The sequence below is a fragment of the Ammodytes marinus genome, assembly GCF_949987685.1.
Source record: "Ammodytes marinus genome assembly, chromosome: 3".
NCBI lineage: Eukaryota > Metazoa > Chordata > Actinopteri > Uranoscopiformes > Ammodytidae > Ammodytes > Ammodytes marinus.
The window spans coordinates 36,446,838-36,474,797 of NC_137232.1; the positions used below are offsets into that span (position 1 = coordinate 36,446,838).

General features: G+C 40.0%; 2 protein-coding genes across 2 annotated transcripts in view; one reads left to right on the forward strand and one right to left on the reverse strand.

Moving 5' to 3' along the window:
• The window catches only part of pgm2l1 (phosphoglucomutase 2-like 1), a 25,912-nt gene extending 21,902 nt beyond the window's left edge, over window positions 1-4,010 (reverse strand). The window contains exon 1 of the mRNA XM_080025230.1: window positions 3,875-4,010. Coding sequence (XP_079881356.1) covers window positions 3,875-3,985 — 111 coding nt within the window. The 5' untranslated portion in view covers window positions 3,986-4,010. The remainder of the gene's footprint in view (window positions 1-3,874) is intronic.
• Window positions 4,011-8,218: 4,208 nt separating this feature from the next.
• LOC307248737 (NLR family CARD domain-containing protein 3-like) overlaps window positions 8,219-27,960 on the forward strand; it is a 39,497-nt gene continuing 19,755 nt past the window's right edge. Inside the window, exons 1-2 of the mRNA XM_080025223.1 lie at window positions 8,219-8,261; window positions 20,058-20,247. Of these exons, the coding sequence (XP_079881349.1) occupies window positions 20,129-20,247 (119 nt within the window). The 5' untranslated portion in view covers window positions 8,219-8,261; window positions 20,058-20,128. The remainder of the gene's footprint in view (window positions 8,262-20,057; window positions 20,248-27,960) is intronic.

A 27,960-nucleotide genomic window follows, 5' to 3' on the forward strand; every position in this document is an offset into this window, starting at 1 on the left:
TGTACTTGTACAACTATTTTTGTGGGGACCAATTTGAGTTTTAGACCTTAGGAGTGAGGACATTTAGTCTGGTTCTCCCTTTGGGACAGGCCTTTAAAGGGCTGTTTGAGGGTTAACACTAGGTTTTAAGGACAGGCCTTTAAAGGGCTGTTTGAGGGTTAACACTAGGTTTTAAGGACAGGCCTTTAAAGGGCTGTTTGAGGGTTAACACTAGGTTTTAAGGATCAGATATGAATTAGGTTTATGTTAGGGTTAGTGTAAGGGTTGGGGTTAGGCATTTAGTTTGGAGGGTTAGGGTAAGGGGCTAGGGAATGCATTATGTCAATGAATGTCCTCACAAGTATAGCCGTACAAACGCATGTGTGTGTGTGTGTGTCCGTCCCTGCATCTGCATTCCAAATCACATACTTTTTCTTTTTACTACACTACATACTAAAGTACAGAAGAGTTTTAGGGCCACAGACAGGAGAGAAAAAAAATCAGGTAAGGGAGATTTTTTTTCATAATGTGGAGAAATGTCAAGAATAAAGACGAATACTCCAAAATGCTATTAGAGTTAGTGGGGCATTTACGTATTTTCAGCATACTACAATTGACGTGCATGTATTGGGACAGCCTAAATCTTTTTCTGGCATACTAAATAGTAGGGAAGTATGGGGATTGGAACGCAGGGTTATTTTTTAAATGTACCGAATGCTACAGCGCCACCAAATGGTCTGATGAGTCACTGCTATGATGTAATCTCCACCTGTTACCTGGATACCACCAACTGCACTGATCCCACACACACAGACTGAAAATACTAACTGTGCTGAATGCATAATAAATTAGCCTTCTTTCTACTTCACCACATTTTAAGTAATTTATTAGCTAAAATCAATTTCCTCATTCATAAATATGTCCTCATTGGTGTAAAATCACCTCTGCCAATAATCTGAATTATCCTCCTGAGCGGAGAATTACAAATATTAATATTACATTTTGTACATTGAGAGGGTAGGTCTTATGGAGGAATCCATGTTTTTGGAATGTCATCAAGTGCATTGTTTAGAATTGAGAATTGTTCTTGTCCTTGAAGGCCACTGTAGCTTCTGTTATTATTCTAAAGGGTTGGGGTTACCCAGGGAGCGTTGCATTCTAGAACTTTGTAGAACTTTCTTGATGATGTCATACGCAGTGCCCCTTTAATCCTAAAACACAGACTTTCTTCATATTGTGAATTTTTGGGCATGACATTTTAACAAATTTTGAAAAAGTTACTTGTAGCCTACATGAATATTTACTCAGATATGGCTCAATGGGTTTATTACACAGAGTAGGCTATATCCCAATGGGTTTATTACACAGAGTAGGCTATATCCCAATGGGTTTATTACACAGAGTAGGCTATATCCCAATGGGTTTATTACACAGAGTAGGCTATATCCCAATGGGTTTATTACACAGAGTAGGCTATGTCCTAATGGGTTTATTACACAGAGTAGGCTATGTCCTAATGGGTTTATTACACAGAGTAGGCTATGTCCTAATTTGTGGTCCAGATGTGTCTTGATTATACCAATATAGCTAGAGCCTAGTTTAGCTTTAGTCAGTTCTGCTGTGATGTGGTAGGAGAGAAACTGCTTAAAGTGTAACTGCACCCTTTCCTTTTACTTGTTTTTTGAGATAGAAGCTGAATTAAATGACTATGTTGTTAAGGAACTCATATGCTGGTGTTAATATTGAAAAAAATTGCAATATGTTAAGCCTGCAGTGTGTAGAATTGTGGGTTTTATTTCCTAGCAGATTTTGTAGAAAGTAATTATAATATCCATAAGTACATTTAATTTAGTGCATAATAGCTGAAAAAAATGTTTTGAATTATTATGTTTTCCCTTAGAAAGGGTCTCATATATGTCCATATTTCTGCATATTTTGGACCAAGGCCTAGTGCCGCCATCTTGAAAGTGTCATAGTTGGAATGTCATCAGGTGCATTGTTTAAAATTTAGAATTGTTCTTGTCATTGAAGGCCACTGTAGCTTCTGTTATTATTCAAAAGGGGTGGGGTTACCCAGGGAGCGTTGCATTCTAGAACTTTGTAGAACTTTCTTGATGATGTCATATTACACACTGCACCTTTAAATAAAACTGCTTAAAAGGTGCAGTGTGTAATATGACATCATCAAGAAAGTTCTACAAAGTTCTAGAATGCAACGCTCCCTGGGTAACCCCAACCCTTTAGAATAATAACAGAAGCTACAGTGGCCTTCAAGGACAAGAACAATTCTAAATTATAAACAATGCACCTGATGACATTCCAACTATGACACTTTCAACATAGCAGCGCCTAGGCGTTGGTCCAAAATATGGAGAAATATGGACATATATGAGAACCTTTCTAAGGGGGAAAAAAATAAAAATGTCAGCTATTATGCACTAAATTAAACGTACTTATGGATAATATAATTATTTTCTACAAAGTCTACTAGGAAATAAAACCCAAAATTCTACACACTGCAGCTTTAAGTAAAAGGTAAAAAAGACAGCGCTCCAAATGTAATGAACAATGATAAAGTAGTTTGTAACATATGAATGGTTGTGATCAGTGTACAGTCATAATATGGTTAAAAAAAATCATAATAGAATTGTGAAGGAAGTTCTGTTAAGGTTGGAGGTCAACTCAGGTGGAAGAATATTTCAGGAGACTTGGATGAATTATGAAGCAATATTTATTACAGACTTGGCCAAGGAGAACCGGACTGCAACTCTCGTGACTTGCACTTCAATTCTGCCAGACTCATGCTTAGAGCTGTGTATTAACCTCGTGCTGTGTTTGTGTGTGTGTGTGTGTGTGTGTGTGTGTGTGTGTGTATTAACCTGGTGCTATCTCTACCACCTCCCCGGCTCGGGCAGCAAGCATACCAATGTTTTGGTTCAGAGCTGAACACAGTGAACCATAACATTCTGGAGTCTAAGGAGATGAGACTTTATCTATACAACTGACCTAAGTGTCTCCTAACAGGCTCCAAGGCTGACCTAGAGTCTGAGAGACAGACACACAAGATAGGCATATATGACCTATTAATCTTTACCATTAATATTACAACTAAAGACCCAAAATTCCCTCACAAGAATAACGTAGGCCTTAAGTGTTTTGGTTAAATCTGGTGTTCAAAATATTGAAACAATATCTGGAAAAATTGCCAAATAAACGCTGTCAACAATGTGAACCCAATATATTATATAACAGTAAGTCCACTAACGTAACAGGCCTTTTTAATATTATTAATGGGCACGAGCCACCTATAAATAAGCCGCGTCATGCTTTAGTCTAATCTCTTGATAACCCACCAGACTGAACTAATCTCCTTGACCCAGACATCCGGCGGGGATTCTGCCTGATTGCCCCCCGGCCTTCAGCACCGCACTGCGGGCAACACACACCACAACACTCCGCTGACCCTTCAATACAGAACTCCATATTCAAAACAGCGCCATTTTAGATTATGGTCCATATCTACAATAAAATATATATAGAAGCATTATGTGGTATTTTTTCTTACGTAGTTCGTTATTGTGATATATTCGGCATGAATATTGTTAAACTAGAGCCTTTTATTTAAAATATATTGAACATTTTCTGGCTGCTACGTCAGCTGTTTTGACGCAGCGGATATCGGCAGCGAGCGCCGGTAAACACCTCACAAAGTGTCTGTTTATTTAGATACTGGGCTATTTCACTAAAACATTTGTACGCCGGATACACTATAAGATTATAATCATCCAGTAAATAAAGTTTTTAACCCCTTCTAGCAAAATATACTCGCAAAAAACTTAAAGGATTTTTAAAATGGCGATTTCCTAAGGGAGGTTTGGTTTGAAAGTTAGCTTACCTTGTCCCAGCTCAGCCATTGGTTCACTGCCTCGTCTAGCCGTGGGTCGCCGGTGCTCTGGAACCGCAAATTGGCGTTCACATCCCCGTTTAGTTTGGTGTATTCCCCCATGATGGTTCGGCCGGTAAGCCAGGGACCAGAGAACTGTTATATTAACGCACCGCGGTTTGTTTCTCAACAAAAAACATCTTATATAAATATCTGCGGAGCCTTCACTCAACTCAAAACTGAGTATGTGTGTGTGTGTGTGTGTGTGTGTGTGTGTGTGTGTGTGTGTGTGTGTGTGTGTGTGTGTGTGTGTGTGTGTGTCCACGTGGAGACAGCATGTGACTGGTTCATGTTAATACAGTGTATATGGATGATACAGCTGCAGGCTTAGTGGACACACTGTACATTACATGCAATTACAATACTATATCATTAAAGCTATAGTGCGTAACTTTTTCATATGAATGTTACATTCAAGCCAATCGCCAAACAAAGTTGATTAAGCCTATTATCAGCTCCACAAAACTCTCTCTGTATTTCTCAGTATGGCAGCGTTTACAAACTGGTGTCGCCCCCCCCTCCCCCCTGACACTGGTGCAGCAGCTCAGAAAAATCCCAAGAAGAACCCAAGAAATGTTTCAGTTGTTGATTCTAATGCTAAGAAAAAAAACCTGGACGTACAGCAGAAGGTATAAAATCCATGTGCCATCACTGAAGGCTTTACCTCATGTAGATGCACCGACAGACAGTGTTGTTGTTATTACTCAGAATTCCTCATGGGGGGCGACAGAAGTTACGCACTATAACTTTAAGATTTCGGCTGATATCTTATATATTTATTTCATGATTTATTACAGCGACTAATAACACTTGAAATATGTTCAATATAAAAAATAATAGATTTCATTTTGAACCAGATTTCACACACACACACACACACACACACACACACACACACACACACACACACACACACACAAGGACACATCTCCAGCTCACACACGTACCTGCGTTCTAAATCTCATACTTCCTACTATAGTATGTAGAAAAAAGATTTAGGATGTCCTGATTCTTGTGGCCAGATTTAGGATGGTTAGAAGTACCCGGATGTTCTACTTCATCCGGCCAAGATTGTTAGTGTTGAAAAGTGCATCCTATTTGGGCGATTCTGACCCACAATCCATTGCGCACAGACAGACAGACAGACAGACACACAGACACACATACACACAAACACATCTCCAGCTTCACATTTTGAACCAGATTTTAATTTATTTTATTGATTAAACATTCAAGTCAAAATCTAAAAATAGCATTCATTAAGCCCCTCGTGATGACAGGGCATCTGTTGTTTAAAAAATATCATTAATAAAAATCCAGTGTTAATACACAGCCTAGGTTCTGTAAACGGGCATGTTGCTAGCTATGGTGGCCCCTTCGTTTACATACCAGTTTACAGAGCCTAGGCTGTTTATTAACACGGGATTTTTTTCTTCTTCAGTGCACACAGTACGGACAGGTAGTGGATTGTGAGGAGATATTCACTGATAGATAGATAGATAGATAGATAGATAGATAGATAGATAGATAGATAGATAGATAGATAGATAGATAGATAGATAGATAGATAGATAGATAGAAAGATAGATAGATAGATAGATAGATAGATAGATAGATAGATAGATAGATAGATAGTTGCATAGATAGATAGATAGATATACAGCTCCAGAAAAAAAAGAGACCAGTCTGGATTGTTCTTCAATCTTCATCTCTACATTACTTCATGGAAATGCTCTAAATGACAATATTTTCAGGGTGGAATTTGGTAGAAATGTTGTCAGTAGTTTATATTATAAAACCAAAATGTTCATTCTACTCAAACATATGCCTATAAATAGTAAAACGAGAGAAACTGAATATTTGGAGTGGTCTCTTAAAGGTGAAGTAAGCGGTTTATTAATGTTAATATAAGTGTTAAATCGCTCTTTATTCATACAGTGATCACTTACATAATGTGCGCGTTTCATAAAGCCCGATCTCTGTCAGCTGCTCTGCATGTAATCGTCAAATAAACTTTTTGGAGGATCCCGAAATTTTTATCCAATCACAAGAGAGAACGCTACAAACCGACACCCTTCTCACTCCATGGTCTCACTGCCGGTGCACGCCAGAGCAACAGATGGGTGAATGTGTATGCGCCTACAATGGCGGAGCAGGTAAAAATCCTTAATTATTTATATAGCGCTTTGAGTGTGAGAAAAGCGCTATATAAATTAAAGCTGGGGTATGTGATTTCTGATTGGTCAAAATTAACATGAGCTGTACACTTTGACCAATCAGAGCGAGGCTCCGATAAAAATACCTTAGTTGTTTGTGTGTTTTATTGTGTTTTTACATTATGGGCAAATGGTGCAGTGCCCCACCAGATCCAGCAGTTGGCGCTGTGGTGAGAAAAGCTTCTTTCTTTCTTTCTTTCTTTCTTTCTTTCTTTCTTTCTTTCTTTCTTTCTTTCTTTCTTTCTTTCTTTCTTTCTTTCTTTCTTTCTTTCTTTCTTTCTTTCCAATATGTATTTTAAATGTAATACAGAGTAGTTAATCAATTGCTAAATTAATGTGTATAATTTTTTTAATACCTTTTATAGTACGGCAACACTAACACCACAGAATTTCAAACTTAAATGGGACTTCCAATCAAAATAATTTTTGAGTCTGAAATCTCATTTTGATGTGAATTGAATTGAGCTTGAGAGGAAGAAATTGAAAGCTGTGCAACATTTTTCTCAATTGTGATCCAGTCCATTCATTCTGAAATGATATGGTGGCTACGGTGGCCTTCAAGGACAAGCAGCTAGTAAAAAAAACAACTAGCATTAATATATTTTAGATTATTTTCAAGAGATTATAGGCCTACACTAAATAAAACACACTTATGAAAATTAATATTCCTTTTTCTACCAAGTCTGTTATACAAAATACCAATATATTCTACACACTGCACCTTTAGAGGTTTTTAAGAACAAAGAATGGAACGACACGTGGGTGAAAAAACAGAGAACTCGTTTATTTCAGTAAGTGTGAGGATCTGTTTACCGCTGTACAACACTGGTGTCTGTAAATGGCACTCTTTAAAGGGACACTCCACCCAAAACACAAATAACTGCTGTCACTTCTGTGTGGAGAGGTCACACACGTACACACACACGCAAATCCTTCTAACTATGTAGTGTGGGGAGTTAGTTTACATGATAGTAAAGCATCTGAAAAGAGTTATAGGCATAGTTATCCATCCACATTAAAGATATCGTCATTTAAGTTTGATACACTTTACAGAAATTCAGTTTAGATGAGGCTCCTGAGGTGAATTTCAAAAAGACAACAGAGGAGGAAATTGGAAGCTGGAACATTTAGTTTTTTGGACGCTATTCAGTCCATTAATTCTGGAATGGTATTCAGAGCTGATATTAAGTTGGTCGATTTTGTTGCTGATAGACACTTGTTCTCAATAGTGTGAGTTGACTGGTGAAGTTTTATATTCATAAATGCAAATTTTTCACAACTAAATCCAGTTTGGCAAAGGCAGAACGTGTATTTTGTGTGGGCCAGGACATCTGCCATTTTTATAAAGATGAAGGATGATAAATGTTGTGTATTAATTCATTCTAAAGTGTCACCGCGAGTGAGACAGAGAGAGAGAGCAGCTACACCTAAGATCCACACACTTAAAATTTCGATCGAAGCAAATGATGATTGGTGACGTCACGGTCTCTCTGTGACAGGTGCAGCCCTCTCCTTGTTACGTATGCGCCTCAGCCCTTCTGATCCTCAACTGAAGAATTCCTCAAATTGTTTTAATTAATTTAACACACACTTATATTCAGGGTTTCCACACATTATTACCACAACATTATCCAATTACTTATCCATGGTATTTCACCCGATGTACATAATTAATTTATTTAGGTTTCAAGGTTCAAGGTTATTATTGTCAAATTTGTTCACAGCAAAGGAGGTAGTGGCTAAAAACACACGCCTGAATTAAAAAAAATATATACTAAGTTGTTGTGTTGCTATTTAAATTGTTTTAAACATAAAGATGAGATAATGTTTGAACTAGTTTGACTAAAACCTATTTTATCATGTTAAACAGTTGATCTGTGTGAGCAGTACACACACACACACACACACACACACACACACACACACACACACACACACACACACACACACACACACACACACACACACACACACACACACACACACACACACAGATACACACGTGATTTCTAGTAAATGAAGGGAGGAGGAGGAACAGTGGAGGGAGGGAACACTGTAAGTGAAAGTATTCAGTCCGTTCAGAGTCGCAGAGCAGACGGAGGGAAACTTAAGGCCGAGGCAGGGTGAGTCTTAATACAACATTTTAATTGTTTTACTGTCACAATCTCTGAGTCTTTTTTCTCCCTGTAAACTGTAGATGCAAGAAATGTTGAAATGAACTCAACGGTTTGATTATCCTGTGGACGCAAAAGTTCTTATTGTCTGAATAATAATGAACCTGAGCCAAGAAAACAAGTTGTGTGTGTGTGTGTGTGTGTGTGTGTGTGTGTGTGTGTGTGTGTGTGTCTGTGTGTGTGTATTTGTGTGTGTGTCGGTGTGTGCGTGCGTGTGCGTGCGTGTTTGTGTGTCTGTGTGCGTGTGTGTGTGTGTGTATTCGTGTGTGTTTGTGTGGTGTTTTTGTGTGTGTGTGTGTGTGTGTGTAAAATCAATTAATAAATCAGCCTACTACCACCTAAAAAACATATCAAGAATTAAAGGGCTTATGTCTCAGCAAGATTTAGAAAAACTTGTCCATGCATTTATCTTTAGTAGACTTGACTACTGTAACAGTGTCCTTGCTGGCCTTCCAAAAAAATCTATCAGACAGCTTCAGCTAATTCAGAACGCTGCTGCTCGAGTCCTCACTAGGACCAAAAAAGTGGATCACATTACCCCAGTTCTGAGGTCTTTACACTGGCTTCCTGTCACTCAAAGAATTGATTTCAAAATACTGATGTTGGTTTATAAAGCACTAAATGGTTTAGCGCCAAAATACATTACTGATATGCTGATAAGTTATGAACCGTCCAGAGCCCTTAGGTCGTCTGGGACAGGTCTACTTACAGTCCCTAGAGTTAGAACTAAACGAGGAGAAGCAGCTTTTAGTTTTTATGCACCAACAATCTGGAACAAACTCCCAGAGAACTTGAGGTCTGCTGCAACCCTCAGTTCTTTTAAATCGAGTCTGAAGACTTTTTTGTTTCCATTTTAACCTGCAATTTTCATTTTATTTGCTTCTTTTATTATGTTTTTAAATCGAGTTTTCATTTTTTTTTATTTGCTTCTTTTATTAGCTTTTAAATGTTTTATAATGTGTTTTATGTATTCTAATCTTGCCCCTGTAAAGCACTTTGAGTGGCCTTGTGTCTGAATTGTGCTATATAAATAAACTTGCCTTGCCTTGCCTTGCCTTGTGTGTGTGCGTGTTTGAGATAGAGATTGTGTTACTCCCTGTTTTCTCAGTCTTGCTTGTGACTTCTGAACAAACCTGTTTCTCTTCATTCTGTTCTGATCTCACAATCTGTGTTTATGTTATATAATAAGTGTGTCACTGTGTGTGTGTGTGTGTGTGTGTGTGTGTGTGTGTGTGTGTGTGTGTGTGTGTGTGTGTGTGTGTGTGTGTGTGTGTGTGTGTGTGTGTGTGTGGTAAGAGAGTTAGAGTGATTGTGATTTACGAACATAAACAATACGAGTATGCCTACAAGACGAGACATGTGAGTCTGTGATCGTTATAGATATTATTTATTTTATTTTTTACTTTCTATCTTAAACGGGGATAACAATGCTTATCAACACTTGACTGACTCCCCTCTCCCTATCTTATGACTGTTTTTTTTTGTTTGTTTTTTGCATGTTAAGTGTTGATGCGGAGAATGTATTACTGCCATGCCAGGCTTAAACAACGGCAATTTTAAGTTATTACCTTTTTTATTGCTATCCCTAAAAATCTATTTTGTTGGTCATTAATAAATGACTTAAATAAATACCAATAAGAGAAGAGGGAGGAGGAGAGATCAGAGAGGAGAAGAAAAAAAAATGTATGAATGACCTGTAGCGGTATTAAGTTAAAATATTTTGAGTTTGCAGTGTTATTCATATTGAGATAGCTATACACATATTGTGTATTTATTTATTTTCTTCATTTTTACTTATTGCTACTGTTCTTCAGTTAAAGGGAGACTCCTCTGTAGCTAATTAGTTTAGGAAGAAGATAGTGGTAGTCCACCGGAAGCACAACAAGGGTATGGGTCCACATCCATCCCTCCCTGGCAGGGAGAACTGGATGGGTGTTGGGGATTTAGTTGGGAAGGGTTATGTATCTCCTCTTTTTTTTATTTTTTTTTTATTATTTATTGTTTTTTCTTTTTCTGTTACCGGTGCTAGTATTCAATTTGACATCATGCTAAACTGGGTGATCCCTATGAAATCATATGTGAAGATCAGTATAGACACTTCTTACATCAAAATGTCATATAATACAAACTGTCCTACAAACACATTAAAACAAATGAACTATATATGGGAGGTTTGAAGGTGATTTCATGGAATGTTTCGGGTTGTAATCATCCCATTAAACGTAAGAAAATAATCAATTGGTTAAAACAAAATGGATCTGATATTGCAATGATACAGGAAACGCACTTGAGTAAAGAGGAATCTGAAAAATTTAGGCTCCAGGCTGATCAGGAGGGTAGATGGATAGCCCTCGATGCACAAATAGACAATGAGAGACTCACCATCATGAATATATATGCTCCAAATGTTTTAACTCCCAACTTTTTCTATGAAATCTGCAATGTTATAAGAACCATTGGGAACCAAAGCATTATTCTTGGTGGGGATTTCAATCAGGTCAGAGATGCAAAATTGGACAGATCTGTGATCAGACAGGGTGCACGACAGACATGTACAGCCATTGAAACAATTATGGACGATCTGAATTTGTTAGATATCTGGCGCGTGCTACACCCATTAGGAAAGGATTTTACTTTCTTTTCCAATCCACACCAATCATTTTCCCGAATTGATTACATATTAGTGTCCAAGAACCTCGCTAATTATGTCCAGAATGCTTCCATTGGAAACATAGTTATTTCCGATCAAGCACCAGTTGACTTAATACTAAGTAGTTTAGATAAAGGGGAAAGAACAAGTCGATGGAGATTCAATAACTCATTACTGCAAAATGATGCATCATGTTCTTTAATTGTAGCAGCAATGGAAGAATACTGGACATATAATGAAGGCTCTGTATCTGATCCTGGTATTGTATGGGAGGCATTTAAAGCGGTCCTAAGGGGGCAACTTATTCAACATTGCTCATATCAAAAAAAGAAGGAACGGGAAAAATTACATAATCTTGAGCAACAGTTGAATCATCTCAAACTTCAATATATTAAAAAACCAGACATAGTTACCTGGAAAAGTATGAATACCACAAGATTTGAAATTAATAGTATCCATCAAAAGAAAGCAGAACCCAGACCCTGTCATGGCCTTCTCACTAGATGCAGAGAAGGCCTTCGACAGGGTCGAATGGGGCTTCCTATTTTATACACTAAAAAGATTTGGTTTTGGACCAACATTCCTAGCTTGGATAAAATTATTATATATGGACCCCACGGCATCAGTGTTATGTAATGGCATCACATCCTCCCCTTTTAACCTATATAGAGGCACCAAGCAGGGATGCCCACTTTCCCCCCTCATCTTCGCCATTGCCCTTGAGCCTTTAGCCATTGCTATACGGAACAATGTAAATATCAAAGGGGTCACAGCAGGTCATCAGGAACATAAACTGTTTTTATATGCGGACGATATTTTATTGGTCTCAAGCAACCCAGAAACAAAACCTGATCGATAGGTTCTCCAGGTTCTCAGGTTATAGAATTAACTGGACCAAATCAGAGGTAATGCCCATATCAAACATCGCCACACAATCACTTGGCACTAAATGGCCGTTTAGATGGGTAGCCTCAGGTATGACGTATCTTGGTATTAAACTTATGCCCAACATTAAAAAAATTATGCAAGCTAACCTTCAGCCCGTTATACAAAACATTGAGTCCCTATTACTTAATTGGAACAAGCTAAATGTATCACTTTTAGGCAGGATTAACTTAATAAAAATGATCATAATGCCAAAGGTCAACTACATAACCTATATGTTGCCACTCTCCTTTCCTGCTCATCTCCGAAAAGAATACGATAAGTGTGTCGAATCATTTATATGGCAAGGTAAAAAGCCTCTATTTAATCGTACCAAGTTATACTCTGCTAAGAATAGTGGGGGACTATCCCTTCCTAGATTAGATTGGTATCAAAGTTCATTCTCACTTGCCCAAACTATCAATGAAATACATACATATTCCACCTTTACAGCACATCTTAAAACATGGCTGTCCAACAACTATAACTGCACACATTAATTTCTGTCAGACGTGATGTGTGTGTTTGATGTGTCATTGTTGCTGCCGCTCCATCTCTGCTACCTGCCTGCATGTTCTGCCCTATGTACTTTCAATGTGATCTTTGTGGCCTATTTTCCCTTGTCTCCTGTGTGTTTGTGTTGTTGTTGCATGAACTGCCTTGATATCTTTGCCATCATCTGTGCTTGCCTGTTTGTTCTTGCTCCAACTGTGTGCAATATGTTTGTTTGTCTTTTCCCCCTTCTTGCTCAGGCCTGCTGTAATTATAAATGTAATGTATTTTTTAAATTTTTTTACTGTTATGTATTGTAGGTTGCCTACTGACAACTGGCCGGGGACTACAGCTGGAAATGAGCCAAAGAGGCCAAAGCTGCTCCTTCTCAAAGGGGACTGTCCACAAAACTATAAACTAATAAACTAAACTAAACTAAACATCAAAATATAACCTGCCCCATCACAGAGTCCCTGCCTGGGTACAAATTGAGAAAGAACTACTTTATCCTTTTAGTATAGAAACTTTTGTGACACAGAAAAGCATGTCTTGTGTGGTTCAGAATCCTGTGCTCGAATTTACAAGGGAAAGCTGGAAAATGGTACATTGTCATGTTAATACTAACCCATCACTTACACTTGAAGCTTCAATATGGTTCAATTCAAAGATTAGAATAGCCAAAAAGCCATTTTGCTGGTACCAATGGGCCAAAGTGGGAATTTTACACTTGGGGGACTTATACGACAAGGGCCATATGGTAACATTTGAACATTTGAAACAACATTACAATCTGACAAATACTGACTTCTGGAAATATCTCCAGTTACGTCACTGTCTCCTGTCAATCATGAGCTCTGGACCTGACCCTAACACTGAAATACAACGTATGCTTCATCATGCCAGCCAAAAAAAAGGTGGTGCCTCACTATTTTACAATTACATTAGAGATTCCAATGCACCAAAATTAAATAGTCTCAAATTAGTATGGGAGAAAGATATAAGAGAAAATATAGAACAACAACACTGGAAGGAAGCCATATCTAGCTGGCACACAACTGCTCGAGAAATCAAAACACAATACACAAATTATAAAATCCTCCATCGAGCATACTGGACCCCAAGCAAAATGGCCAGACTCAAGTTAAGAAATGATGATAAATGTTGGCGTTGCCAAAATGAGACTGGAACAATGGTGCATATGTTGTACGAGTGTTTTATGGTAAGGGACCTGTGGAGTAAAATAGTATACCTTTTAAATGTTTTGTTTAATGTCACCCTAACTAAAAGCCCAGCACTCTGTCTTCTGGGAATAATACCAAGTGATCAACAGTTACACGGAAAAAAAAAATCATGGTGCCGACTGGCCATTTTAACAGGAAGTAGAATTATCCTGAGGAATTGGAAATCAGTCACCCCTTCATCCTTTGGTGACTGGATTGAACTAATGACAGACATGGCAAGCTGTGAAAGGATCACATTCAGAGTAACTGGTCAATATAATTCCTTCCTAACCACATGGACCCCATTCCTGGACTACATTAACAATAGATAGTGACCAAGCATATTCCACAGAAAAGAAGAGAGAAGGAGAAAGAAAAAAAAGAATAAATATGGAACGGTTAAAACCCGGTCATAACCTAAGTGTACATTAGCATTACTTACGTGATTTTTTTATTATTATTTTTTTTTTTTTACTTATTTTCTTTTTATTTAATTATTTGTATTATTATATATAAATATATATTATTTATTTTTTTACTTTTTATTATTATTATTTTCTTTTTTTGTATATTGCTAATTGTGTTCATTGTTTAAAGAGGAGAGGAAGGGGAGGGGGGAGGAGGGGAAAGGGAAAAAAAAAAAAAAAACGTTACAGGAAATGATATGCACGCATTGGGTAACATGAGTTAGAGTATATTAGGAGTTGAGTCGATGATTCCGAGATTCTTGTCCTCTAGCTGTTTTTTCTTTTCTTGGGATCAGAGAAAGTCTTCTTATGACCCAATGCCTGTCCATGATATGTGTGTACTAAGGGGTTTACTGTTTACATGCCAGTCTGCAGAGCCTTGACCGTGTACTGACATTTGATTTATTATAATCTCTTCTAACATATATTATGTCTCTTATATGGAAACATCTATGGTATGAATCTGAATAATTCATCGGGAAGATCTGTATGTATGTGTACGTGTATGTATATATATATATATATATATATATATATATCTATGTAGATATGTGTATGTGTATACAGTCATATGAAAAAGTTTGGGAACCCCTCTCAGCCGGCATTATAATTGACTCTGCTTTCACAAAAAAAATATGAAAGTGGTATGTCTTTAATTTACCAGGAACAGCTAAGTACTGGGATGTTTTCCAAACAAAGATTTTTTGAAAAGCAGTATTTGGTTGTATGAAATAAAATAAAATGTGAAAAACTGGCTGTGCAAAAATATAGGAACCCTTGTGGTTTTGTTGATTTTAATGCCTGTGTTGGTTGGATTATGTTGTTAAGCCTTGAACCTCATAGAAATGTCTGTTTAATCATGAGAAAATTTATTTTAGGTGCCTATATGCAAGTTGCACTTCTCTTTTGACTCTATGCAGAAGTGAAACAGAATGGGATCATCAAAACAGCTCCCAAAAGATCTGGGGCCGTATTCACAAAACATTTTAAGGCTAAGAGTAGGTCCTAAGGTCCTGATTTAGGAGTAACTCTCAAAAATAAGGGGCGTTTCACTCCTAATTTTAAGACTCCTAACTTTTTAAGATAAGTGTAATTCACAAAGCATTTTAGCGCTAAAACTAGCTCCTAAATCTATGAAAAGCTAGGAGTCCTCGAGAGGACTCCTAAGTCACTAAGAGTAATTCACAGACAACCATTTGATGGTGTTTTGGAGAGATTTAATGCTAGTGAGCTTTACAAAAGGTACCTTAATAGCTGTAAGGGTTTAATGATCTCAGTAAAGCTATATTTAGAAATGATAGACACATTTATATTTATTACATTTATATAAAAAAATACTTATTAAGTTCCTTTTCCTGCAGTTGCTTTGGGTTTACGATGCACTGAAAGGTACTGTTGGTGTCACGTTTGGGTTTAATTTGTTACTACAGTAGGCCTATGTGGCGCTTCGCAGCATCTCCTCCGTTCCACAGGTCCGCTACTGTATAGTTGCGCGTCTCGCCTTTTTCCTTCCGCATGCACTTTACGATTTCGCCGGCTGTTATTTCTAAATTGTGAATTTCCTGGTTTGTCGCTGTCTGACTATTGCTGCATAGTCCACCATTGAGAGAAATACAGTGAGAGTGCATGGCGTGCAGCTGTTCAATGAGGATATTTTTTACGATTCAAATCATTGTACAATTTAAAATGAATATACCTATGTGGCGCTTTTGTAGGTTAATTTTGAACGAATGTGTGGGAAACCCTGCAGTATCTTGGTTTCATGTTAAATCAGTGTCACTTGTCATTAATTGTATATAAAAACTCTTTACTTTAATACAGCGACACGATATGGATTATCTCCCACAGTGTTTCTATCATAAATTCACTCTTAGCTCTCATTCCCTCTCAGCCAATCACTGTGGGCATAGAAGGTATGAACATGACATCATCCATAGCAACAGGGTCAACACCGCCCTCTAGTCTTAGCTTAGGAGTTCCTCCCACTCCTTAGTAAAAGTTGGTCTTATCAGCTTTGTGAATAGGTTTTAAGAAATTACTCCTTACTAAGAACTTTTAGTGCTCCTTAGGAGTACTCTTAGCGCTAAGATAAAATGTTTTGTGAATACGGCCCCTGAAAAACAAAGATTGTTCATTGTCATGGTTTAGCGGAAGGCTACAAGAAGCTTTCCCAAAGGTTTCAATTGTCAATTTCTACTGTAGGGAACGTTGTCAGGAAATGGAAGGACACAGGCATAGTGGCAGTTAAACCCAGGCATGGCAGACCAAGAAAAAAACAGGAGCGGCATAGGTGGAGGATTGTGAGAATGGTTGCACACAACCCACAGATCACCTCCAAAGACCTGCAAGAACATCTGGCTGCAGATTGTGTATCTGTACATCGTTCAACAATTCAGCGCAATTTGCACCAAAACATCTGCTTTTTATAAAGACCAAATAACTTAATTTTTGTCTCATCAGTCCAAAGCATTTTCTTCCAATATGAAGCTGGCTTGTCTAAATGAGCTTTTGCATACTCCATGCAACTGTATCTGTGGCGTGGGCGCAGAAAGGGCTTCCTTCTCATCACCCGGCCATACAGATGTTTTGGTGCAAATTGCACTGAATTGTAGAACCATGTACAGATACACAATCTGCAGCCAGATGTTCTTGCAGGTCTTTGGAGGTGATCTTTGGGTTGTGTGCAACCATTCTCACAATCCGCCGCATATGCCGTTCTTGTACTTTTCTTGGTCTGCTAGACCTGGGTTTAACTGCAACTGTGCCTGTGTCCTTCCATTCCCTGACAACGTTCCTTACAGTAGAAATTGACAATTGAAACCTTTGGGAAAGCTTCTTGTAGCCTTCCCCTAAACCATGACAATGAATAATCTTTGTTTTTAAGATCTTTTGGGAGCTGTTTTGATGATCGCATTCTGTCTCACTTCTGCAGAGAGTCAAAGAGAAGTGCAACTTGCATTTAGGCACCTAAAATACCTTTTATCATGATTAAACAGTCATTTATATGAGGTTCAAGGCTTAACAACATAATCCAACCTACTGAGTGTTTAAAGTCATCAGTTTTACATGCTGTTACAGGCATTAAAATCAGCAAGACCACAAGGGTTCCCATATTTTTGCACCGCCAGTTTTTCACATTTTATTTAATTTCATAAAACTAAATACTGCTTTTCAAAAAATCTTTGTTTGGAAAACATCCCAGTACTTAGCTGTTCCTGGCAAATGAAAGACATACCACTTTTATCTTTTTTGTGTGAAAGCAGAGTCAATTATAATGCCGGCTGAGAGGGGTTCCCAAACTTTTTCATATGACTGTAGGTGTGTATGCATGTAGGTATGTGTAGATATACTGTATACTGAGTGTATGCAACGATTCCCCCTTTGGGTGTTATAAATTGCCCTGTGACAATAAAAAAAAATATATAAAAAAAAAAAAGAGTGATTGTGATTGTTTTAACTGTTTCGTAACGAGGCCCAATTAAGACAAGTCTGAGGACCCTAAAGGTGCCGCGGAGTGCAGTGTTCCGCGCCGCGTGATCATATTGGGTCATATTGTGTCCGCCGCCCGACCAGAGCAGCCTTCTCTACTCTGGGGACATGCTGGCGCTGGTGCTAACCGGTGCTGAGAGCACCAGTCTGCTGTGCTGATGGTGCTTTACCCAAGCTAACCGGTGCTAACTTGGTTCATAAAGCAAAACTGATAGCTGTGCACAGCAGGCAACAGACACAGAGGCTATTCACAGAACTTATGGGAGCAAACTGTGACTATTATGTTTTCATCTTCATTTCATCTGTCAGTCATCCCGAAGCGAGTGACGTCGGGAGGAGCTCAACGCTGATTGGCTATCGCGGCCGGCGGCAAAAAGTTCAATATTTTCAACTCCTGCGGCTGCCGCGCCGCCCTATTCGCGGAAAATACATTGACTTAATAATAATAATAATAATAATAATAATTGATAGGTTTTATATAGCGCTTTTTTGTAGGTCACTCAAAGATGCTTTACATTGCATAGGATATACATAAAAGAAAAGAAAGAAACACGAAAACAAATTAAAATAGAGTCAGGTGTGGTATGGGTGGAGTCAGGGGTCGTATGCTTTCTTGAAGAGGTGAGTTTTGAGTTGGCTTTTGAATGAGTTAATAGAGTCTGAGTTTCGGATGTTTGGGGGGAGGGAGTTCCAGAGGGTTGGGGCAGAAATGGTAAAAGCTCTGTCTCCCAGGGTGCGGTGTTTTGATCTTGTGATGGGGGTCAGAAGGTTGGTGTTAGATGATCTGAGTTGGCGAGTGGGGGAGTGACGTTTGAGGAGGTCGGTGAGGTAGGGGGGGGCAAGGTTATTGAGGGCTTTGTAAGTGATGAGCAGGATCTTGAAATGAATTCGTTGCTGTATTGGGAGCCAGTGAAGTTGTTTGAGGATGGGAGTGATGTGTTCTCTAGAGCGGGTGTGGGTGAGTAATCTGGCAGCAGAGTTCTGGACATATTGGAGCTTGTGGAGGTGGGTGGAGGGGAGGCCGTAGAGGATGCTGTTGCAATAATCCAGTCTGGAGGTGATGAAGGCATGAATGAGTGTTTCTGCAGTGGAGGGGGAGAGAATGGGTCGGAGGCGTGCAATGTTACGAAGGTGGAAGAAAGATATTTTAGTGATGTTCTTGATGTGGGGTATGAAGGAGAGTGTAGGATCAAGGATGACTCCAAGGTTCCGGACCAGGGGGGAGGGAGTGACTGTGTGTCCATCAATGCAAAGTGAGATGTCTTGGGTGGAGGGGAGGCGGGATTTGGGGCCAATGATGATGATTTCCGATTTATTGCAGTTGAGTTTGAGAAAGTTGTTCATCCAGGTTTTTATTGCAGTGAGACAGGTTGTGAGGGTGGAGAGAATGGCAGGAGTGATGGTTGCTGTGGAGATGTAAAGCTGGGTATCGTCGGCGTAACAGTGAAATTGCAGTCCGTGGTGGCGTATGATGTGACCAAGGGGAAGAATGTAGAGGATGAACAGTAGGGGACCCAGAACGGAACCTTGGGGGACACCATGTGTGACTGGGATGGTTTTGGATGTGCAGTTGTTGATGGAAATGAAGTGGAATCTGTCTGAGAGGTATGATCTGAACCAGGAAAGTGCGGAGCCGGTGATGCCAATGGATGATTCCAGACGATTGAGGAGTATGGTGTGGTTGATGGTGTCAAAGGCGGCGCTGAGGTCAAGGAGGAGGAGAATGGTGAGGGAGCCAGAGTCGGATGCGAGCAGGAGGTCATTGGTAACTTTGAGAAGAGCTGTTTCTGTGCTGTGGTGAGTTCTGAAGCCGGATTGAAATGTTTCATACAGTTGGTTTGCGTGGAGATGTTGTTTGAGCTGGATGGCAACAGAACGTTCGAGCAGTTTGGAGAGGAATGGGAGGTTTGAGATGGGTTGGAAGTTGTCAGGGTTTCTGCAGACTTTCTATGTAAACTCGCCGCGCGGCGGTGTGCAGTGTGTTGGCACCTTAAAGGCCTACTTCACCGGTTTGAATATGAAGGTGTATTGAATTCTGAGATCCTATGTAGTATAAATGTGCGAACATTTTTTAAATCGGTTCATCCTAGCCTGAGAAAAGGCAGAAAGAGTGTTTTTTTTAACCCTATATTTCTCCTTCTCGTGACATCACAGAAAGAGAAATATAGGGTTAAAAAAAAACTTACAGTGTAAATATTACTGTGATGTCTTTTACTGTGACATCACAGTAATATTTACAAGTACGTTTTTTTTTTAACCCTATATTTCTCTTTCTGTGATGTCACGAGAAGGAGAAATATAGGGTTAAAAAAAACACTCTTTCTGCCTTTTCTCAGGCTAGGATGAACCGATTTTAATTTTTTTCGCACATTTATACTACATAGGATCTCAGAATTCAATACACCTCCATATTCAAACCGGTGAAGTAGGCCTTTAAGAGAGAGGTGGTTCCCACATTGTTGAAACCAGTCTTTTAGTAGTGTTTTGTTTTGCTTCCCTGTAGACAGGCAGATTCCTGTGCTTGTGTTTGTATCAATGCAAGTTTAGACTGAAGTCCAGAAGAAGAGTGATAAAATGGAGGAAGAGGAGGACGGAGCAGAGTCTCCAGTCCCCAGCTGTCTGTCTATGAAGAGTGACTGGTCCAAAGATGATCCTCTAAACTTCAGTAATGAACCTGGACCCTCAGGCTCAAGGTAAGTGTAACTGTAGTTTTGTGTTTGTGGGAGAGGGGAGAAAAATCTACAAGTTTGCAACTCCCAAAGCAGGGCTGTACAGTGCGACAGTTTTGATCGCATTTGCTATTAAAATTGATCACGTGCGATGATGAATACAATGCTACTTGCACTTGTGCGACAGGTAGCTTATGAGGAGAGGCTGTCTTTGAAACACAGAGGAGCGCTGCACAACACTGCTTAGAAGCTACTGCTTTTATTTTGAAGCAGATACAAACAGGAAGTTAGCGCTCACAGCCCTGCAGTGCTCTAGCTTAAAAAGCAACTGGTCATTCAGCTGCAGAGCAGTCCACAGTAGTCTATAAACAACCTATTTCATTTATCCTAAATTGTACAAATATGTTTACTAATTCATTTAATAGGCTATGTTCAATAGTTTAAAGTTTGGTTTTAAATAAAAGGAAATTTTCTAAACATGTTTGTTATTATTAATATAATAATGATGTGTATATAAATATAAATATATAGATATAGATATTAATATTATTGTTCTATGGGGGAGGGGAATAATTCTGAATCAGCAAATATTGCTATTGGCAGTATAGGAGCCACATCCAATATGTGTGTAGTGTGCTCCGTGGGGTTTGACTCCCGGGTGACTGGTTGACGCGCTGTGTGTCTCAATGTTTGTAGCCTAGTTGTGGTTGTTAAAACAATGACTGAACCAAGCGATCATCTCCGGTGCAGACCGTTTATTTTGACACCAATTACGGTACATTTGATTACGGAATACATAGACATTTATAATGTCTATGACGGAATACGTTTGTTAGTTCCTCAGTGATAACAACTGTCAGCTTCTAGCGCTCAAAAACCATGAGCCCTTCCGGGGTCAAACAACAAACAAACAATCAAGTGACACACCTTTTATACCTGTGCCCCAGGCAATAGGGCAGTGACACCAGGTGGACAACACATGACATGACAACATATAGATACCCAAAAACTGGCTCTTACATTCTGGCCCCTAATTGCTAGTGACGGATGGAACTAACAATTCAACTAAATAAACAAAGAGCCATTATGCATTATGCATTAACATACCTCTTTGGCTACCTTTAATAGACAGTTTCTGTCTCTTTGTGATAGTGTTCCTGCTGAACTATGGTTTCATGAGTGGGAGCTTCCTCCAGCAAAGTGATGTGAGCTAAGCCTTTCCCCATTGAGAATACCTGTTCTCCATCGCATTCTCTCTCTAGCTTCAAGGTCTTCACAAGCCTTTTGGTACAGCTGGAGTTTGTGATCTTTGGTGGTAGAATATTCTTCACCTTGGAGCAGTTGGATGGTTCCGTCTCCATTTGCATGGTCAGACTGAAGCGTTTCCTCCAGTTTATTTGCTTCGATCCTATTCACCAGAGCAGAGGAGAACTCTGCCTCCATGGTGCCACTGTTTCCATTCAGTGGACCACTCACTGACCATCCCATCACCGTCCTGATAGCATACGGGCCATTCCCACAGCTGCTGACGACCTCCCTTGGTTCCAGTAACCTGGGAGCATTGGTTCCAATCAATAGGTCGACGTTTGCCTCAATACTTTGGATGTTAACCTCTGCTAAGTATGGCCACTTAGACAGATCTTCCTGTGTCACTCTGTCGTCAGCAGTCACTGGCATCTTCTCCTGTATGAGAACGTCTGGCAGCGCAAAGAAATCACTGCTGTCGAGAGCAGCAATCTCTAGACCAGCCACAGAGTAAGCAGTTTCAACTCTTTCTTGACCCATTGTTCTTAGTAGAAAGCTGGTTCTTTTACCTGCAGCATTCAGCTTCTTCGCTAGGTGTTCAGAGCAGAATGTGCCTGAGCTGCCAGGATCAAGGAACGCATATGTTGTAATTATATGATTTCCATTAGAAGCCTTCACCTTTACAGGAAGAATAGACAGAGCAGACTGGACCTTACCGGCCCCTATAAGTCCACATGTTGTGACTACAGCAGGCTGTTCATTGGCAGGTTCCTCTTGCTGGTCCAGAGCTGGTTGCCTTTCTATATGAAGCAAGGTAGGGTGAGTTTGACCACAGATGTTACATTTTATGCGCCTCTCACAGTCACGGCTCATGTGACCCACGCATAAACATGCAAAACAAACTCGCTTTTCACGCAAAAAATTATTTTTTTCTTTGTGTCCTTTTCCAGTGAGCTCCTTACACTCGTCCAATGAATGCCCACGAGCACAGTAGAGGCATCCAGCTTTCTCCATTTCTGTCTGTTCTTCGATTCTTTCAGTGAAGTTTGTAGAAGCTATGGTGGAGGCAACAATACTTTCCTTAGCTCTGTTCCTGGGCTGTGCAGTAAACCTGTTGAAAGTTTTTGGCCCTGCAGCTCCAAAACCGGGGTCCTGTATGTTGCCAAACAATGGGTCTGACAGAATTCTGACATGGCGTTCAACAAACGACACTAGGTCCTTGATGTGTGCTCTGTCGTTTGTTCTTTCCATAATGTCATGAGCTCTGGCTCTCCACTGGTCTCTCGTCCTAAACGGTAGCTTGGAAATAATGGCCCTCATGTTAACTGGCATGTCAAGTTCCTGTAAGTACTGGAGCTCCTCCATAGCGTTGCAGCAACCACGCAAAAACAATGCATAGGCTTGGAGCGCGTCCACATCTTCAGCTCTAATTGACTCCCAGGCCAAAGCTTTCTCCATATAAGCTGTTGCAATTGTATAGTGGTTGCCAAAGTGTTCTTGTAGGAGACCCTTTGCCACTCCATAGCCACTCTCAGGATCCATATGCTGGCAGCTACGCACCAACTCTCGCGGCTGTCCTCTGGTATATTGCTCCAGGTAGTATAGGCAATCGGCTTTGCTTGCCTTTCCTTCAACTCCTTGCTCGAATGCCTTTATGAATGACCTGTATGTGAGAGGGTGTCCTTCAAAGGTGGGAATATCTCTCGGTGGTAGAGACAAGTAGTGCTGTTGTTGCACCAGAGCAGCGGTTATTTCATTTTGCTTGTGCATGATATGAATTATGTCGTCGGACGGATTTGGATGACTACCATATTGTTTTGGTTTGTTATCTGACTGAGCAACTGTAGGCTGGCGCTGTGCATACTGTGATGTTGCCATGATGTTTCCTAACAATTGCACAGGTTGTTTTGGCCGCACGACAGGTTGCTTTGGCCGCACGACAGGTTGCTTTGGCCGCACGTCCATTGATGTTTGTTTGTCAGGTGGTAATGAGGATTGTGCCCAGTGAATTTGTTGCACAGGCCTGCATGTAGGCGTATACTCCTTCGCCATGGGATTTAGGACAATGACAGAGTCCTCTTTCCCTTTTCCCTTTACAAAATATGAATTCATTCCATCTGAGCCTTTGGAAGAAGAACCTTTTGTTTCCCATGCCTGCAGTACTGCCAACTTTGCATTAGATGCAGCAAGGTCGGATTCCAAGTCAAGCTCCTCCATCTTGCTTTTGAGCTGTTGTTGCTGCTCCTCCATCTTGCTTTTGAGCTGTTGTTGCTGTTCCTCCAAAGCATGTTTTTCTTTGAGGACAGCTTGGCGAGCAAGAAGTGCAGCTGTCTCGGCCTCGGCTATCATACGGCCAGTGGATGCGGTGCTTGACGTACCACTGCAGTGGCTCTTTTGACCTGAGTGTTTGCTACCCACATTTGAAATACTGTCATCAGGACAGACATCATCCTCCACATGACCAGAATATACACCGAAATGACCATTGCATAAACCCCACTGTTTAGCCTCAGCAATAGATGAATTATTTGACAGAATTTTTGCTTCAAACCAGGTTTCATGCTTTGCTTTTTCTTCAGCTGGCAAAAGGGTTAACAAAGAATCATGGCTGAATTTAGCCTCATTACACACCTTTATCAGTTTGTCAAGAGCATTTTTTACCTCAGTTTCTTCATTATTCAACATTAAACCTTGCAATGTTTTTCTTATCACACCTGCTTGATTTAGTTTGTTTACTCTTTCCTTTTGTAAACTGTCTAATTTACCAACAAGCGCCTTTGCTGTAAGTTTAACCACCCTCTTTGGTGGCAGTGCCTCAGCACCACCAGTAGTGCTACTTGCCTTTTTAGCAGTTGGCATTTTGCCAGTCCCGTTTACAATGTCCGATGCTGCGTTCCCCTCCATGATGACCAACAGTCACAAATCAGTTCAATAGTTCGCGACACAAAAGTCAAGTCAATGCAAAGTCTACCGTCACGTCAGTTGTCACCAATGCATTGGATTTAGAGCCCGGGCATGTGTGCACACATTTTAAATGGCCAGTGTAGCGCTACACGTACCTGCCCTTTAATGTTGCGGTGTGCGCCGTCCAGTAGCTTGCGTACGATGTACTCCACAGCCGTAGCCTCCAGCGTTAACACCGTAGCCCCTGGTTAGACCCGATGATGTAGCTGCAGCCCTGACAGCTCCCGCCGGCGATTCTCCTCGAAGTCCCGCAGCCTCCAGACGCCGTCCACCGAAATCCCAACAGCTTCCCGGTCCATCCGCAGCCCGAAAACGTCCTCCAAAAAGGTACAATAGCCGCTGCTGCGCAAAGCTACCGGTAGCTTTCCAAGTCCTTGTGCCGCCTCTGTATTAGTTCACTTACTTGCCGAGGGTTTTCTGCAGATCCAACGGCTAGTTTTGAATAAACGGCTGGTTTTTGACAAATATAGGAGCCACATCCAATATGTGTGTAGTGTGCTCCGTGTGGTTGACTCCCGGGTGACTTGTTGACGCGCTGTGTGTCTCAATGTTTGTAGCCTAGTTGTGGTTGTTAAAACAATGACTGAACCAAGCGATCATCTCCGGTGCAGACCGTTTATTTTGACACCAATTACGGTACATTTGATTACGGAATACATAGACATTTATAATGTCTATGACGGAATACGTTTGTTAGTTCCTCAGTGATAACAACTGTCAGCTTCTAGCGCTCAAAAACCGTGAGCCCTTCCGGGGTCAAACAACAAACAAACAATCAAGTGACACACCTTTTATACCTGTGCCCCAGGCAATAGGGCAGTGACACCAGGTGGACAACACATGACATGACAACATATAGATACCCAAAAACTGGCTCTTACAGGCAGGTTAAATGTTTTGTCTAAATTGCAATCAGTGCACCCCTATTAATTATTCTACAATTATTACTGCACACACTAGGATATAATATTGATTGAGAATCTCAAATGAGACCAAGATGACATACTCAAAGGTAATAGGAGCAAAAGGCAAGGGTTAAGGTTATGCAAGTTTTCAATCATACTTTGTGTGCTACAAAAAAAAATTGTGCTGCTGAATTTTTTTCTTGCTAGCACCAGTGCAACCACTTAAAAAAAATAAGCGCACAGCCCTGCAAAGTATTTTTCTCTGTGACTTCAAACAGTGATACATCTGGGACTATTTTACATTTTACAAATGTTAAACGTTAAACCTCATAATTCTCTACAGTTGCATTTGGTAACACTTTACAATAAGGTACACAAAATTGTAGTACCTACTACTACATAGATATGTGTTACCAACTACATAGGTTTTTTTTGTGCTACCTAACACATAGGGTTTTTTTTTTGTGTTACCTACTACCAGTGATGCCATCATGCCGGTAATGTGTTACTTTCAGTAACGAGTAATCTAACGCGTTACTATCTCCAAACCAGTAATCAGATTAAAGTTACTCATCAAAGTCACTGTGCGTTACTTTTTCTGTCATTTTCCTTAGTGAAACATTTTACATAACTGCACAAATGACTGCGATTGCGATTTAATGTAAATAAATGTGCGCGCATGTGTCTCTAAACGCTCCAACTGCTCCAACCGCTCCTCTCGTCTTTTTGGTAGCGCCCCTCGTCTCTGACGTGCAGCGTGTGTGTGTGTGTGTCTGTGTGTGTGTGTGCAGCAGAATTACGGCCGAGTCTAAGATGAACTGTGGCGCAAAACAAATGTTCCCCCCCCCCCATGAAATATAGCGTCTGCTATGGGGATATTTAGGATTCGGGTACGGTGACGTTGAAGAGATAGAAGTGTTTAAAACTTGGAAACGTATAGTCACGTGGCGACCGGTGGCCGCACACACCCAGTCTATCAACACATGAGACATCGCAGAGAAAAGTCAAATGAATGCATGAGAGTGAAGGGCCAAGCACGTTAAGTTTAAAGACACTGCTACTGTCTTTGCACTTTGGAGGAATGCATTTATTTTCATTAAATTTTTTAAACCATAATTTTTATTATTTTTAAAACAGTATGCCTATAGGCTACTAGCCTACAAGCTTTATTTTATATATTTTCAATGATTCTTAATATGTGCATGTTTTAAATTGAGATATATGGGTTTCAAAACCTGTAAAGTAACGTTTAAAGTAACTTGTAATCTAACTTAGTTACTTTTAACATCAAGTAATCAGTAAAGTATCCTTGATCCTTTGTATTGCAAACAGTTGCTCAAAAAATCTAGGTCCATACGACAAGACAGTGCCCACCCTCTTAATTCTGAATATAGGGTGTTGCCATCTGGCCGTCGCCTGTGTGTCCCTATGACCACCAAAAACAGATACAAGTTTTCCTTTGCCCCTGCCTCGATTCGAGCAACCAATGCTGCCTGCAGCAGATAAATGCTGCTATTGTTGACTGGGTTTTCGATTTTTTATATTGCTGATGGTGTTTATATTACTGTATTGTTGATATTGTTGCTGTTGTGGGCATTGCTGCTAACGGCACTCTGCACTTTATTCTGCTGCTATTGATTGTTTGCTGTTGACCACATAGCACTTTATCTTGGCACTTTATGATGTTACGATTCTAGGATTTTATGTTTTATTTATTTTATTTTATGATTTTATTTGATTTTATTGATTTTATGATTTTATTTTATTTTATGATGGTATGACCTGTGTCTAACTGTCGGAGCATGGCTAACAGTAGGAGAAAGTTGCCCTGGACTGCCTTCTCAGAGCGGGAACACTCTTTACTAAGAGCCCGAACTCTCTGGTCATATCTCGGGCGAGTTTTGCCGTACAGCAAGACTCTATCCCCAGCGTGGCCCGTCTTAATCTGTGGAGGGAAAGGAACTGACTGTGTTGTGTTGGTTTCTCCCTGATTCTTGCACTTTGCACTTTAGTGCCCAGGCCTGCGTACATGTTGTGATGTTTGCGTCCGTCACTGTTTTGTACTGTTATGTGTTGTCGCCTCTCCTCGCTGTAAACCAAATTGCCCTCTTGGGACACTAATACAAATCTTGAATATTGAATCTTGAAGTAACTAAGTTACTATTTTAAGGAGTAACTAGTAATCAGTAATCTGATTACTTTTTCAAAGTAACTGTGGCAACACTGCCTACTCCATAGGTTTTTTTTGTGTGTGCAAGATTCACCATCCTGTCTTATCTTAGGCTGCAGTTTAGAGAATGAACCTATGTGTTAGGTAGCACAAAAAAAACTTATGTAGTAGGTAACACACAAAAAAAACCGTATGTGTTAGGTAGCACAAAAAAAAACGTATGTAGTAGGTAACACACCAAAAAAAAAACCTATGTGTTAGGTAGCACACAAAAAAACCCTATGTAGTAGGTAACACAAAAAAAAACTATGTAGTAGGTAACACATATCTATGTAGTAGGTACTACAATTTTGTGTACCTTATTGTAATGTGTTACCCTGCATTTTGTGTATTTAGAGCTTCCTGGATGGCTTTGTCCTCTTGAGTATTTATCAAGGATTCATTTGATGTAAA